The 17,039-nt window shown below is 34.4% G+C and overlaps 2 protein-coding genes across 4 annotated transcripts; both read right to left on the reverse strand.

Moving 5' to 3' along the window:
- Positions 1-332: 332 nt before the first annotated feature.
- LOC111706770 (reticulocyte-binding protein 2 homolog a) lies at positions 333-9,642 on the reverse strand. 3 transcript variants are annotated; one of them, XM_023479709.1, is made up of 14 exons: positions 9,392-9,642; positions 7,448-7,584; positions 7,118-7,205; positions 6,452-6,534; positions 5,773-5,827; positions 5,502-5,572; positions 4,538-4,598; positions 3,465-4,273; positions 3,227-3,293; positions 2,872-3,073; positions 1,977-2,054; positions 1,602-1,655; positions 1,226-1,298; positions 333-551 (listed from the first exon to the last, which is right to left on the reverse strand). In XM_023479709.1, exons 1-14 carry the CDS (start codon positions 9,548-9,550, stop codon positions 479-481), a joined length of 2,010 nt encoding a protein of 669 aa, XP_023335477.1. In that variant the 5' UTR covers positions 9,551-9,642; the 3' UTR covers positions 333-478. The 3 variants fall into 3 exon arrangements, with proteins under 3 accessions (XP_023335477.1, XP_023335475.1, XP_023335474.1); XM_023479707.1 differs by having other exon boundaries at positions 4,547-4,598; positions 5,478-5,572; XM_023479706.1 differs by having other exon boundaries at positions 5,478-5,572.
- A 3,480-nt stretch (positions 9,643-13,122) lies between these two features.
- On the reverse strand, positions 13,123-16,179 carry LOC111706771 (eukaryotic translation initiation factor 4E-1A). The gene is made up of 3 exons (XM_023479710.1): positions 15,462-16,179; positions 14,660-14,786; positions 13,123-14,047 (listed from the first exon to the last, which is right to left on the reverse strand). Exons 1-3 carry the CDS (start codon positions 15,824-15,826, stop codon positions 13,838-13,840), a joined length of 702 nt encoding a protein of 233 aa, XP_023335478.1. The 5' UTR covers positions 15,827-16,179; the 3' UTR covers positions 13,123-13,837.
- Between the last annotated feature and the right edge of the window lie 860 nt (positions 16,180-17,039).

Here is a 17,039-nt window from a genome sequence, read left to right on the forward strand (position 1 = left end):
TCATTTCAAAAACAGGATTAGATTAACTAGTTGACTTAAAAGGATTTCTTCCAAGAAAGAAAAATCTTGCCTAGATTATTTACAATAATTGGCTCACGTAACCGCATTATTTACAATCTCCTGCTGGATTTGGACAAAGGAATTGAGTCTTTGTCACAAACTCTGATTTTCTAATCACTATATCTTTGGAACCAAATGTTGTAGACCTTAGATATTTCAAATTATGAATTCTGTTAGATCTAATAATCAGAGTTTGAAATATCAAAGGTTTACAACATCGGGTTCTAATGATATTGGGGTTTAAATATTTGATTTTGTTACAAAGACTCAATTCCTTTCTCTTCATTAAGTATTAAAATTCATAACGGAAATGGTCTAAAACTACTTAAGACACAAAAAAAGATTTACAGGTTTTCTAAACATAAAAATATAATAATGTTGTTAATATCATTTAAGCTCCTTGGAGACTTGATTTAGATTAAAATTCTAGGATTTTTGGATCGTTAGGTTCTGAGTAGAGTTTTCTTTTCTTCCTTTGCAGCTCAGGGTTCCTGGGTTCCAAAATATTCTATTCTTTATTCGATATTTTTGGCAAATGGTTTGAGTAACCAAGGAATTGAATATTAGCCGCAAACTAGAATTTTATATTCCAAATACCTTTGCATCCTGATGTATAAACCTTTGATATTTCAAACTCAAAATATTTGATCTAACAGAATCCATAGTTTGAATTATCTAAGGTCTATGATATGCAAAGAAAATCAGAGATTGTGGCTAAGACTGAATTCCTTTAATTATTTTGTGCTTTATGAATATAAATACTTTTTCTTATAATCGTGTTTCAACGAAAGCAACTGGTCTCCGCCCACTATGATTTGAAATCCTTATACTTTGAAACCTGATACTATTAGACTTGCAATATTTGAAATTATGAACTCTGCTAGTACAAATTGCCAACATTATAAATATAAGATTAGAAAGTTGGAGTTAGAGGCAATTGTTCAGTTCTTTTAATAAAAAGTGTTCTCTTATTATTTTTTTCTTCTCATAATTCTTTAGTTTGTAAATTTTGTTGTAGAAATCTTAAAACTTTTAAGGGATCCTATTTGTCCCTTAACACCCTTAAGCATTGCAAACTTTGGCTTCTAAAGAGCTACAATTAACGTTTTTGAGGTTTAAAATATTTAGTTTTATTAACGAAAAAGCTATAAAATGAATATCAATCCTGTCAGTTTCGGTGTCTGGTCCTGAAATGGTTTGTGAGTCCCCTGAGTTGAACTGAAAGTCTGATGTTTGACCTAGGTATATAAATACATGTTTTTAACAATTTAACAACAATAATGTCATTCAGGGATTTCAGAGGGTAAATATTTCGTAAAAAATCATTACCCCAATTAATTAAGGATTTTTTTAAAAACGCCCAGCTGCGGAAAAATCATGATTTTTTAAGGCCAAAAAGTATCAAAAAGGGGAAAAACAGTTAAAAGTCCAATTTCGCAATTTAGAATTTGTAAAACGCTTGAAGTGAAAAGTTTTTAAGGCGGAAAAGTATCAAAAGGGGAAAACTTGGGGATTTCGTAGGTATCTTATATTTCATGTACCCTTGGTTTCTCCTGGAGATATGTACATCTTCTCAACCTTTGGTAGAGTAAGATCTGAGACCAAATTTAATAAATGGCTATGCAAAATTTAACCTGGATTTAACATTTCGGTCCTGAGCAGCAAGAGCTGTGACTTTCGATCACAATATGAACTGTTTCACAAATTTTATAGCAGTTTACATTTTTAACGTTTTGGTCGTCATATGCGTTTAAATGTATCTCCTTTTGTTAAAATATTGTTGATTTTTCGACCAAAACGTGATTTAAACGTGGTTGGTCCGGGGACTAAGTTGAATCACTTCTCTTTCACTTGAGAATTGGTTTAACTATGTCAATGTAACTCAGCCAAATTTCGCTTTTTATTAAATATGGTTCCTGGACAAGCATCTCCGAATAGTTGAGCTGCAGCAGCAAACATCCCTCCTCCGCTGTATCTAGGTTTAGAACTCTGACCTAGATAAAGAAACTGATTCCTCTCCTATATCTAAGTTTAGAACCCTGGCCTAGATAAAGAAACTGATTCCTCTCCTATATCTAGGTTTAGAACCCTGACCTAGATAAAGAAACTGATTCCTCTCCTATCTAGGTTTAGAACCCTGACCTAGATAAAGAAACTGATTCCTCTCCTATATCTAAGTTTAGAACCCTGGCCCAGATAAAGAAACTGATTCCTCTCCTATCTATGTTTAGAACCCTGACCTAGACAAAGAAACTTAAAACTCTAATAATACCCCCTCCATGAAGATAAAGAAACTGTTTATAACTATTGTGTTTTTACGATTTAAAGTTCCCAAATGAAATATCTTAAAAGATCGGGTTACGAAAATAACGAAATTTTAAAAATAGAGTTAGAGGCGAGTAATAATTTCATTTAATAGATGTTTCATGGATCAAGCACTATTTTGTTATGTAAATATTATGTTTGTCTAAGCTCTGTAACAATGAAATTACAGATTGAGATACAGGGTTAGCAACAAAGTATGATACGTTGCACAATTATTTTTTTTCTTTGTAAGTCACGTTGTATTTATTCATTTTACAAGGTTATTTTGAAGGCTTTTTTTAATTAAACCCTAAAATTAGTATTTTATAGCTTGTCCATTAATTCAAATCATTCGAGCAAATTAAGGATTTTGTTTCAACATTTTAACAGTTCGACAATAAGATTTAAAAATTTCTCCACTTTCGTTTTTTTTACAATTTTTAAGTTGATTGAAGGAAATTAATGAATTTTAAAGGATTAACTTTTTAATTTACAGAATCAACACACCTTTGTTTCCATGTCCGCTTTTACGTTTCATTTCAGCCCTGTTTATTTCCGATCTTAGACTACTTGTTGAAGGATCTCCTCTGCTAAACTTTGAGCCTGGATCCCCCAGCGAATTATCCACGAAACTGTTAAAAAATCCGGGAATTGAACCCTTGGCCATTGGACCAGGGACCTTCATTGGCGTGTCTTCTCTTCTCAATTTCTGAAATAAATAAAGTAATTAAATAATAAAAATTGACACCTGACTGATTCCTTGATGACTTAAGACTCAAAGTTTCCAGAAAAAAGCACTAAGAGTTGTCCAAAGGGATTTTTTTTATTCCAGACCTTCTAATTATTGCAATCTATCAAATACCTTACGACTTGGTAATTCCGATTCGTCTGGAAAGTTGAACGTTACTTTCTTCATGGCAGAACTTGGTCTAAAACAAACCAAGAAAATGATTAATTTTTTTTGTTCCAAAAAACTTAAATGGCTGTAAATAGAAAATATCAAATATAAAATTAACATTATCTAGACGTCCTAAGAAATTACGAGTAAGGTTTCAATGGACACTTTTGTAGGTAAGTCTTTAAAGAAAATTAGTCCTAACCTGCTAATACCGCTATTATGAGCACTATGGGAGTTACTATCGACTGAAGATAAAACAGACTGTTCTGATTTGTAAATATTTTCTCTTTTTCTTTCATTCTGGTTGTTTTCCGCATAATTAGAGATGGCTCGTTCCAACTCCAGCATATTCTGAACTTCACTTTCTTCGGAGCTCTTAACTGAGGAGTCTTCTTCCTCCCTTGAGGTCGTAAACTTATCCGTCCTTGCTGGTGTCTGTTCTTCCCTTGAAGTCCTGCTTCCCATAAGACCTGATATCATTCCCTTCCTTATTCCGTAATAAGAATTATCTTTCTCCCTTCCGGGTTGTTCAATGCTTCTCTCTTCTCTCCTATCTGATGTTCTGATTACTCTCATCCCAGACAAATCATATCTGTTTCTACTCAACTGATCATTCATCATGCTTCCTTCAGGACTGTTCTCTGTTCCTCCAGATATATCATTCTGTCTTGAAATGAGACTTTTACTAGGAGACTCTTTGGGATTTCTCCAGTCCTGAGCATGCAGTTCCTTCTGGTTTAAATCCTTCCAGTATCTTTCTAGACCATGGATATCGTTGTTAGATTTATCAGTGGTTTCATTTAAAAATGATCTTTGATCTACGGGATGGTCAGTTTCTTCTCTATGTCCCCTGAACCCAGAATGTCCGGAGATCAGTTCTTGTTCCCTATTCTGAACTTGCATGTGTCCCCGACCCAAACTAGTTCCCCAGCTGTATGGGGAACCTGAGGCTTGAGGAACCTTGAACAATCCTGGGGTTTGATCACCTCGGTTCCCATAAGAGAATTCATCCTTACACAGAGAATACTAATAGATAAAAAAGAGAAGTCAATGCGAGGTCAAGATCCAACACAGCAGAATATAGCTTTGTTAAATCCAAATTTTTTTAATTAAAGAGTAAACAGCATTTAAGTAAAGAGTACCGTTATAAATCCTTGCTACTTTTTTTTAACTTGGAGTCACTTGAAATTACGGTAACAGTACATTTTACAAAGAACATTCAAACAAAAGATAATATTTGATGCGAGGACAATCTAACTTAAAATGTATTTCTGCCTGACGCACAATGTTTTCTGCACTATTGTCAGTTTTTCGGCTGGATTCTTCCATTCTGCACCTAAAATACGACTTTTTGAGCTCAATATGGGTCATTTCATAGACAGGACGTTTTACAGACAGGATTTTCATAGATAGGACATTGCATAGACAGAGATATTTTTCATAGAAAAATAAAATTTCTTTCTAAATCATCTATATATAAATTTGGCTTGTCTGTCTGTTTGTTTGTATCCAATAAACGTGAAAACGGCTGAACCGATGGGGCCCAAATTTTTTGAGGGACATCTAGGGACCCCAGGGAAGGTTTATGAATGATCCAAATTTCAAATATTTGTCTCCAACAAAATTCGATCGTCATTAAATTTTTGAAAATTTTGAAAATCTGCGAACTTTTGTGTGAAAATCCGCGAATTATTTTTGTTTTGTTTTACGATGTACACAAAGAGAACATGTTCATAATTAATTTATAAGATGGGCGCGAAGCGCCCTCTAAGGCTAGTATCTGATAAATCATACTTTGTTCTTTCTACGATCTCTCTTTGATTTTTACTTCACACTGCTTAGGATCCGGATCCGTTGCAGCTGCAACATTTTGGATTCCTGGATCCGGATCCACAAAAATATGGAGATCCGCGGATCCGGATCCAAGGGGCAAAATATCTATCAAAAACTGTTAAAAAAATCTTTTACTCTTAAAAACCAAGTATAAACTTTCAAAAAAGAGACATCAAAATTTTTCTAAACGCTGAATGGTTCATCAAGTTTAAGCATTAAAGTAAGCAAATTTTTTTTAATCAGAAATCTTTGAGAAATTTGCATGACCTGGATCCGGATCTGGATTTTGATCCTTTTTCCCATTGCGGATCCGGATCCGCATCTAAATTAAATGGATCCTATGCACTGCTTACAAGGTTCAGAATTACAGGTAACAATTCACCTATTTTGTTTATCAAACGCTTCCCTGAGCCTGAAATTATCTTCCATATTCTTCTTCCGGATCAAGTTCAGTTCATCCAGATGCTCTTTCTTCATCTACACCCATTCAGTTAATACTTACTTTCCTCATTTAAAAATTGGATTCACAAAAAAATGAAATTTTTCCTCCCAAAACTAATTCTGTTCTAAGATTGTCAGGCTTTATTCTGGTTTTTACTTCATATATAAATAATATAAAATAGTAAAAAAATATTATAATAAAAATAAAATGATGATTAAAATAATGTAACTAATTCCTTCTTATTTTTCTCCTCTTGCTCTGATAGTCTGCTGATAAGGAGGGATTTCTCACTGCTCTCGAAATCCATGTAGTTAATCTATGTAATTTTAAAAGCTCAATGCCCGATTCCCTGCAGTACCCTTATAACACTCGACAGCGCAAAAAAATTAAATAAAATAAAAAATTCAATACAATATTGTTGCCCAGATAAAAAAGCTGTAATGGGCCTGGTGAATATCGGCATGCAATTTTTAATGACTGGATGGGGTTAATTTTCATTAAAAGTTTGTGGTTTAATAGCCACTAGTCTGTCTAATGTCTAATGTCTATTGTCTATTGTCTATTGTCTATTGTCTATTGTCTATTGTCTATTGTCTAGTGTCTAGTGTCTACTGTCTACTGTCTACTGTCTACTGTCTACTGTCTAATGTCTAATGTCTAATTTCTAATGTCTAATGTCTAATGTCTAATGTTAAAATTTAATGTCTAATGTCTAATGTCTAATTTCTAATGTATATTGTCTATTGTCTATTGTGACAATAGACAATAGACAATATTTGTCTATTGTCTATTGTCTGATGTCTAGTGTCTAGTGTCTAGTGTCTAATGTCTAATGTCTAATGTCTAATGTCTAATGTCTAATGTCTAATGTCTAATGTCTAGTGTCTAATGACTATAGTGTCTACTGGGTTTTCCTTTTCCACGCATTTTCCATGTTCTCAATCTTCTGTTGGAACTGTCTCTGAACCTGAGCTATGCACTCAGCATTCTTCTTCTCCTAGAGGAAAAACAAAACATTATTAGAATAATAGACAGTAAGCAGGATATTTTCTGTATATTTTTTTAACGGAAAGAATATAAAAATAACCACCCCAGTGGGGGGTCGAATGCTCCGAGAATTTTTTATTTTTTAATGGCCAATGGTCATCGAAAGACAAGTTTTTTCACTCATTTTGATTTTGTTTACACAATTTCTTTTTATTCTCCCCAATTTAGCGTTAATCCATAAACATAACCAATATCTGGAAAAAGATGCGTAAACCTCTGAAATAACTTTCCTTGCATTACAACCTTGATTTGAAGTATCGGACCGACCACTAGGTTATTCTAGAAAGGAATTGAATCTTTGTAACAAACTCTGATTTTCTAATACCTATATTTTTTCCACCTGGTGGTGTAAACCTTTGATATTTAAAACTTAGATTTTTTCATCTAACAGAATTCATAGTTTGAAATATCTAAGGTCTACAAAGATATAGAGATTAGAAAATCATAGTATTTTGACAAAGACTCAATTCCTTTGTAAAATATACCCGACAAATTATTCCCCTCAGAAGAGATAACGTTATCCTAGTTCTAACCTGAAGACTCTTCTCCAGGTTTAACATGTTCCTCATTTCTTTATGCTTTCCTTCAGTCCCTGATCTCAGCTCAAGCAACTCAACCTCCCTATATAGTTAATAGGTAAAAGACGGGAAGGACGAAATGAATCTATGAACACAGAAACATGATATAACACATAATTTAGATATCCAGAAAATGTTTTGAAACATTTAAAATAAAAACCCGTTTAAAAAAGTGAAAGGATGTGTGTTCATAATTCTAATGCAAAATTGGTGCACAAACCAACACTTGATCACACAATAAGTTGTTACAAATTCAGAAAGAAGCAAAATTCTATTAATATAAACCTTTTCTCTAGTTCAGATTTTAGGCGCAACTCCTCCCTCTTCAGCTCCGAGATGTTGAGCCTAGCATCAGGGAGCCCGGTGAGCTGGGAACTCAGTTCTTTAACCAGCTCAAGAGAATCCTTTAGTTCACCTTCAGTCTAAATAATGACTACAAGTTGACCTTAAATATTTACGTTCTGACACGAAAATCGATCCGGATTTGGCAAACTATTAAATCTTTAAACAACCGCTATAGAAGCAATTAGAAATATTGTTGTCCAGGCCACAAACAACAGGATTGGTTTGGTCAAACCAAAGAAAATTATTGAATCGTGGATATCGAGATCAAGGAAAGTTCCCAGCTCTGTAAACATTTCGTTATAGTCGTGCATCATCCATTCTTCTTCCCTGCAATTTTCTCTCCGACCCAAGGTACTAATGCAAGGAAAGTTATTTCAGAGGTGTACGCATTTTTTGTACTCCATTGTACTGTCTTTAGGAGGAAAAGTAAACACAAGACAGATGCCACAGCCTGACATGGAATCCATTTTCACAAAAATAATTTATGAAATATTCTAGTCGTAGGAAACTATTCTGTGAATTTTCACTATTAGAAAAATTAAATGCTTTTATCTTCCTCGGATACTAGACGAACACTGGTGCATCTATTCTTGTTTACAAATTCCGCCCGGAGAGAACTGGTTTCAATATGTACGCGACCGCAATGAACTTTCCTTGCATTAGTACCTTGCTCCAACCTAACGATGTTTTTCAAAGTATTATCATTGGAAAAATGCATTAAAAGTATCAAGTCAAGAATTCAATGTTTTATGATATGGAAGGAAGACGTCCTTTTAAAATTCAAAATGTTTATCCTTTTCTCCCTCATAACAATACATCTTAGAATTTGATTTAAGTAGTTTAGTAATTTTAAATTTTTTAGTACTGCGTTTAAAAACTAACATTGTGAGAAATTCATTGGTAACTATTTCTCCAAGATAGACACGTCAATATTACCAATATTTATTAATAATGTGTGTTGTGCAGGGATATTAATATTTTGTTAACAAATACCCTCGCCCCCACACATAAAAAATCGTGTTCCGGTACATCAGGATGTCTGCGTGGAGAGGTAGGGAACCCCCGGACGTCATGAGCCTCCGCTATGCAGACACGAGCCTCCCAGATTTGCTAGGCAGACCGAGCCTTCACTATGAAACCAAACCTCCGTTATGCAGACAATGCCTCAGCTATGCAGCTTAAACGAGTCTACACCAGACAGCACTGCTGCTTTATTTAAAAAAATTTTATTTCATGTGAAAAATTTTAAAATTTTTTTTGACGTAGTGACAAGAATTTTACAGAAGATTGAAGTTATTTATTGATTGTCATGATTAGAAACATATATGGACTCATAAAGTGGTTTATATGATTTATTCTGAAACAAAGCATTTCTTTCTTGTTGTGATTTAAACAATACCTTTTTTGAAAAATTTTAAGATTTAAATAAATGATATTAATTTTCTATAATTAATTTGAACTACAAAAAAGGTATTGCTTAAATCAAAGATTATAAAAGATGAAATTCAATTCAATTCAAATTTTTTTCTCTTTCCTTTTTGTGTAAAAAATGTTTAAAGTTTAATATACAACTTTATCAGTCATAATTAGACACTATTTATGATAATTGACAAATACTTCTCATATTTGAGAAAACTCCCATGTCACTATGTCAAAAAAAAATGTAAAATATCTTTTATTTAAACTTGAAATTTAAAAAAAACCTCCTGTATTACACAGGCACATTTTGATGTATTGAGTATGCTTATTACAGCATAGCTGAGGTTTGGTCTGCCTAACAAATCTGGAGGCTCATGTCTGCATAGTGGAGGTACATGGCGTCCAGGGGTTCCCTCCCTCGCGAGGAGAGCAGTTTTTCTCTAGTTTAGTGTGTATACTGTATACCTTATAAAGTTTATCCTCTAGAAGACTATGTTTAGTTTTCAGATTTGAGAGAGAACGTTTCTCCTCCTCCCTCTCCTCCAACATTAATCTCCACTCCATAGAGAGCTTCTTCATCTCAACCAACACATCCTCTATCTCAAGATCCAGGTCATCAGACATATTATCTATCTCAGAGAGAGAGAAATTACGAAATAATGAGATTACAACAGTAAACAAAGATTAGGATCAATCTTCTAGCGTAATTACAAGTGACCCTCCATGCGAGGGAGAGAACCTCCGGACGCCATGAGCCTCCGCCATGCAGACACGAGCCTTCCAGATTTTCTAGGCAGACTGAATCTCTGCCAGGCCATGCAGTTAGAGCCTTTGCTATGCAGTAAACTAGCCTCCGCTTTACAGCACAACTTCCTTTTATCTCTTGGTTTTACATGTAATATAGAATTTTTTTATTTTTTTTTATCAGCATAAAATGTCACAAGAATATTCTTTATGATTAATGTTGCTTATTGATTGTCATGACTTGTAACTGATTATGACTCATTAAGTGGTTTTAAGATTTATGTTTTACAATAAAACCTTGTGAACCATATCCCTAAAATTTCCCCTGTTGTAAGGTCGTCTCCGACAAACTGTACCTCCGTTAAATATACTCCGTCAACTCACCAAACCAAACCTTGCCAAGGATTTTGCATAAACGTAAACAATAACCTCATGTAGCTAATAAAACTTTAATTGCATTAAAAGAACCCATTTAAACATAATTTCAGTGAATCATTTGCAATCAACAGTGAACTTATTTAACCAGACGAATTTATTTTCAGAAGAATTAAAATTGCTTTAGACTTCAATTCAAACAACTTTTCAACCTAACACAGTTTTCTAGATTGTAAGTTCCATTCACAACAGTGCCTTTTAAACCTTTTATTTATCGATTCACAACAGTGCCTTTTAAACCTTTTATTTATCGATTCACAACAGTACCCTTTAAACCATTTTAAACCATTTATTTATCGATTCACAACAGTACCTTTTTAAACCTTTGTTCTATTCTCAGTGGTACATATTTTTTTTAACCAATTGTTCGATTTACAACAATACTCATTTATTTATAATTACACACAACTGTTTAATCTTCATTAACAATCGTTATTTATATACATGTACGTCAATAACAATTTGTATTTTTGTAGGAAACCTCGTTACTGAAATATACTTTTTTCAAGAAGTTATCATCTATCTGTGTCTGGTAGAAAAGAGTGTTTTCCTTGCCAACTCGCCTTTCCCTCTTTCGAGTATTATCCCTTTTGTTCAGCTCACAAACATATCTTACGCAGTAAGGAGACTATTTGGAAGTTAATTTCTGAATTGAACGTAAAGTTTATTTTGTTCTTATCTTTGATTTAAGCAATCTTTTTTGCATTTTTTAAAGATTAAAATTGTTTGTCAATGTCATATTTTTGATTATCTTACTCTGATTAAAAGTTCAAAAAAAGGGTATCGCTTCAATCAAGGCTTACAAAATATCAAATAAAATTACTTTCAGACTTTTTTCTCAAAATGTTTCAATTTTTGCGCAAAAAAATGTTTTAAGTTTAAAAACCACTTTACTAGTCACAATTAGTCACTATTTATAATAATTGATTAATACTTGTAATCTTTAATACACTTTTTGTGCGACTATTTCGAAAAAAATACAAAAAATTCTATACTACATGTAACAACCATGAGTTATCAGGAAACTATTCTTAATAGCGGAGGCTCGTTTACTAGCTGAGGCTCTTACTGCATGGCGGAAGTAAATCTGGGAGGCTCTTGTCTGCATAGCAGGGGCTCAAGGCACTCGGGGGTTCCCTCCCTCTCCATGCAATTATGACAATGTCCGATTTATATTGGTACTATTAAAAAATTTGCCTGATCAAGTATTAATTAGATATCAACGTTAGTAATTTCAAAAATAATTATTTTCGATTGTGTTTTCTGTACGCGGAGGTGACTTTTTCCTACCACAAGAACATTACAGGAATTAAACACATAAAACTACCAAAACCTTCACATTATTATTGAAGGATTTACGGTTACTTGCTAAATTTGGGGAACCAAATGAATTTCAGTGAAAAAAAATGAATTATCAGTAAAAATAATGAAAAAGATTACTAAAAACGTCAGATTTATCCAGCAGGACTGTAGTTCAAAATATCAAATATTTTCGAAATACGTCAGGATTCTCAGGATAAGAAAATTTGAATTCGAGGTTCCAATAAACCCAAATATTTAACTATTTAAAATATTTCGATCGAATGAAAGTAAAAAAATTAGATCCCGAGATGCATCTCCACTATTTTGTTTAATAATGAGATCTGCAATCTAGGTTCGGTATTTCCGGGAAGGTGAACTCGGTGAACAGTACATATCCCGATAATATTAAATTAAAATTTCATATGTCACAATAAAATATATAAAATGTTGCCATTCAGCATCTAGAATAAATTAATTAACCAAGAGTCCAGGAAGTTTGATATCTTCAAGAGATTAGGTAGAGTACAGGAAGGTTGATATCTTCAAAGTAGACTAGGAAGAGTACAGGAAGGTTGATATCTTCAAAGTAGACTAGGAAGAGTACAGGAAGGTTGGTATCTTCAAAGTAAACCAGGAAAATTACAGGAAGGTTGGTATCTTCAAAGTAGGAAAAGTACAGGAAGGTTGATATCTTTAAAGTAGACCAGGAAAATTACAGGAAGGTTGATATCTTCAAAGTAGACTAGGAAAAGTACAGGAAGGTTGATATCTTCAAAGTAAACCCGGAAAATTACAGGGAGGTTGATATCTTCAAAGTAGACCGGGAAAAGTACAGGAAGGATGATATATTCAATGTAGATTAGGAAAGTACAGGAAGGTATAAAATCTTAAAAGTAGATTAGGAAGAGCACAGGAAGGTTGATATCTTCAGTAGACTAGGAAGAATACAGGAAGGTTGAAATCTTCAAAGTAGACTAGGGAAGTGCAGGAAGGATCTCCATTGTGGACTGGGAATAGTACAGGAAGGTATAACATCTTCAATGTAGATTAGGAAGAGTACAGGAAGGTTGATATCTTCACGATAGATTGGAGAGAGTACAGGAACGTTTATATCTTCCCAGAGATTAGGAAGACTACAGGAAAGTTAATATCATCAATGTCGTTCAAGAGTAGTACAAGAAGGTAGAGTTCTTCATGAGGACTAGAAAGAGTACAGGAAGGTTGAACTTCATGGCCTACTAACAAGAGTACAGGAAGGTATATGTTAAGAGTACAGTCCAAGATTTATATCTTCAAGGTAGACGATGATAAACCGGAAGATTGATATCTTCTAGGTAGACAATGAAGAACAGAAAGATTGAAATCTTCTAGGTAGACTTTGAAGAGTACAGGAACGTAGATAACTTCAAGGTAGACTAGGAAGTAATCAATATAGATTAACAAGTACAGGAATGTAGATATCTTCGCGGTGGACTAGAACCAGTACAGGAAGGTTGATAACTTCCAGGTAGACACGGAAGAATACAGGAATGTTAATAACTTCAGGGTAAACTAGGAAGAGTACAGGAAAGTTCATATTTTCAAGGTAGACTAGGGAGAGTACAGGACGGTTGATGTCTTCAATGTAGGCCGTGGAAAACACCGAAATTTTCGCCGTTTCCAACTCGTACGCATTTTGTCTAAATACTTCTTATCACACAAAAAATACTTAGGTATTAAAACAAATAATTTGGCGTATATTTAGATATATTTTAGTTTAAATTACATGGATCGAATCGATTAATATAACATTTCTAGATTAGGATCTGGACAAAATCAAGATCCACTGAAAAAATCACTATAATCCATTCTCAATAGGGATCACACGATCAATCTATACACGGTGATCAATGTTACACCGGAGTTTACAGACAAAGAACGAATTTTCATCTGTTGTGGGCTTCCACACAACCCAAGAGTTGATATTTTCCAAAATGAAATCGGAAAATTTTATCTTGAAAAATAATCAGTCCCTTGAACTCCCTTCAGTTTATAATAACCCCTTACTATTCGATTATGCGAAAGCGAGGATAATGTTCTGAAAATGCGAGTAAATAATCTTCGGTTAAATATAAAATAACTCGCATCATGCACAAACCAATATAAATTTACCAAAACGAAATGACATTAACATATGCAAGCATGGTTTAATACACAGCTTGAAAATTAAGAATTTTGTAAAAACCTGAAAGTGTCTTGAGTAGTAAATCTATTGCTCCCAAAACCCAAAGAAAACTAGGGATTACGACTAAAAAAATATTGTTTTTGGATTAATAAATAAAAAATTGAATGATCTTGTTACAAATCGTGGAGAATATTCATTTTCAAAGGATCTTTTTACAGTTAAGATCCTGCTTAGCCTCCGCTCCACCAAGGTACTCTGGAATGTATCTAGACGTAAAATTTCTGTTTCTTGTTGGAGCCAGCCTTGGCCTTCTCCTCGTTATGAATGTTGAACCCAATCTTCTCACTGGGATCTATCCCCAGCCTCTCTTTCAACATCTTCCCGATCCTTGTGATACTGTCGGGTTGAGATGCGTCCGCCAACCAAACCGCCAGCTTGTCACCCTTGGATCGCACATTCACAACCGCTCCGTTAACCTAAAAATAGAAAATAAATAATATTTGTAAAACGCGGTTTTAATTTCCCACGAAAAAATATTAGAATCAGACTGAATAAAAAACAGGATTCGATCCAATGAGAGTGGCCCCTGTCGAGTTTTCGTCCTAAGACGATTTCTCACATCACTTTGCTTTGAGTAATCTGGGGCAAAGCATGCTTTGCTCCAGAGGAGCTCTACGCTCTGACTCTTTCAGCCCAAGCTCCAGGGAACTTCCTCAGAATATGAAAAACTCCGTGGTGAGACTTCACTGGATCAATATCAACTGTTGTGAAATTTCAGTCATCACATTAATAATCTTAACTCTGGACTCCAGAGTCTAGAGCCAGCCAAAAAATTAATTATTGTTGGAAGCGGGGCAAGGGAACTTTTCATCAAAGCACGTTTTGAAGTAGAAATAATGCTGGGGTAAAAATAAAAATAATTTCCAAGATAGTTTTCGATTTAATGCTTTCATTTGTCTCATCGCGTCGGGGAAGTAAATAGATAAAAAAAACAGTGAAATTTAAACAATTTTAACGAAATTATATTTAAAGCAGTCGAATTTTCATTTTTCAAAGTTCTTTTTTTTTCAAATAAAAAGCCCAAGTACCTGATGTGCATGCTGGTCGGCATGTTCTCCGATCAAGAAGAAGAGTATCTCCAGCCAGTAGTTGTCAAGGTGTTCTGCTCTCTGTCGTTTATCCAAGTTAATAATCCACCTTCCACCGTTCAGATTCCTGAAAAAAAATTTATATTATTTTGTTAGTTTACATTTTGAAAAATACCTCCGATTACATTTAATGTATCCTGACACTGATCTAATTGTAAAGAAGGGACTGAACGTGAAGTTTTAAGTGACAAACACGACAATGCCAGATTCACAAAGGTATCCTTTAAAGCTTTGTCTTGATCAATAATGATTTAGATGTCTCGGTATTTAAATTTAGAAAACGTATTATTCTCACATCACAAGAACTTAATTCATGTTTGAAAAATTTAGTATATAAGACTTGCGAAATACTAGTAATAGAGAAGAGGAAATCTTAAAAATTCCTAAGAAAAATCAAAAAATAATCAAACCAGAGGTAAAAAGTTCTCATTTAAGCCAAGGGGTCTAAGTAAATATAATAAACGAATTGAGGTATCCCACACCATATTATGTTTAACATCGTAAATAGCTGTAAATATCGATTATCGGGAATTTATTTATAAATTATTACCATCTTGAGAAAAAGCTTGGAAATATTTTAACATGATATGGGGCCACTCTGTATTGACTCTGAGCCCTAGTAAAAGTGCTAAAACTGACCAGGACTAACAAAGGATAAGAAAAATATCTAAACCCTTGTTACAATGAAGAAAAAACGTTTCTTATGACGTGTAATTCAACCATGCAGTAAAAGGAAAATTACCTTTTATCCTCCCAATCAGGGAAAATTCCTTCCTTAAAAAGAGAATAATCTGAGCCAGGCGGAAGTCTACTTGCAACCTCTATATGGTTATACAACGACCAAAAGTCCTCTACTGTATTCACTGTAATGATGGCTTTCTGGTTCTCCTCCCAGGACCTGGCCTTGTCGTTCTTAAAGAACCACAAGGTCCAGGCGTTCTGAAGGGGATGCTTCACAACCTTTTCAGGACCATTCAAACAGATCTCAGACTCGGAGATTTTCACTTTGTCCATCTGGTCGACGATATCACCCATCTTGTCCAACTTCTCAACGGTCTCGTCCTCGTAGTGGTTTGTCATCCTGGTCTCTATAGCAACTGAGGACATAATCTGGAATCCAGACCTAAAGTAAAACCGGCTTTGTTCTTCTCTTATACTTCAATATCTGTTATGGAGTATAGCAGGTTTCTTAGTAGACTGATACTCTGGACTTTCCCAATCGTAGGTAAACGTTTTGTCACTGGGAAAATGGCGGCCGGCACAATGATGATGCAACTACAGAAAACTGATACTGTCCCGGCAAAATATTTAATCCGTCACAAGTCTTTCCGACGGATTTGCTTCTCCAAAGTTTCTAAATCAGTTTAATGTAAAGATCTCGTCCAGTCTTCAGCCACAACCACCAAACAAGCAGAAACAGGAACCTTCTACTTTTACGCCAACTCACACACCTACTAACACCGTGATAACTGAGGTCACGTGACTCAGTATTCTCTATCCGGTTTCACCATGTTCGGGAACAGAGCAGCAGACATTAATTCGTAGTTAGAAAGTTGGGAATTTTCTTTGTTACGGGTGTGTTCTTTTTGTGATCGTTTCTTTGTTATTTTATTGCGTGATTTTCATGACATGATTTTTTCCTTCTTTTATGCAAATTGTTTTTCGCATTATATTCTTCCAAAATGCAAAATTATATTATATCTTTTTCTAAGACGACATTTTCAATGCGTATTTGATGATTATATTATATTACATAGAATACATCCGTATTCAGTATTATAAAGGATAGTTATACAATTTACATCAGATTGCAAACAATCAGACAAAGGTAACATACGTAGAATTGTACGCACATATCCGTTTTACGTAGTGCGTATGTGACTATATTGAACTAGATACATGAGTCTTTCAGGGCGACATAATGTATATCTCTTGTGCAGTTCTTCTGTATCCCCTCCCATCTAGCCCTTCTTGTTCAGTTCTTCTGTATCCCCTCCTGTATCTAGCCTTTTTTATTGAGTTCTTCGGTATCCCCTTCCTTCTAACCCTTCTTGTGCAATTCTTCTGTATCTCCTCCCATCTAGCGCTTCCTGTTCAGTTCTTCTGTATCTCCTCCCATCTAGCGCTTCCTGTTCAGTTCTTCTGTATCTCCTCCCATCTAGCCAGCCCTTCTTGTTCAGTTCTTCTGTATCTCCTCCTATCTAACATTTCTTGTTCAGTTCTTCTGTTATAAATGTAGTATCCTCTTTCACTTTTAACAGTAGGGATTTTAGTAGTTTTAGGTCTTTCCTACTATGCATACAGCATACTTATTATCATT

Source organism: Eurytemora carolleeae, unplaced genomic scaffold, assembly GCF_000591075.1.
Source record: "Eurytemora carolleeae unplaced genomic scaffold, Eaff_2.0 scaffold755, whole genome shotgun sequence".
NCBI classification, from domain to species: domain Eukaryota; kingdom Metazoa; phylum Arthropoda; class Copepoda; order Calanoida; family Temoridae; genus Eurytemora; species Eurytemora carolleeae.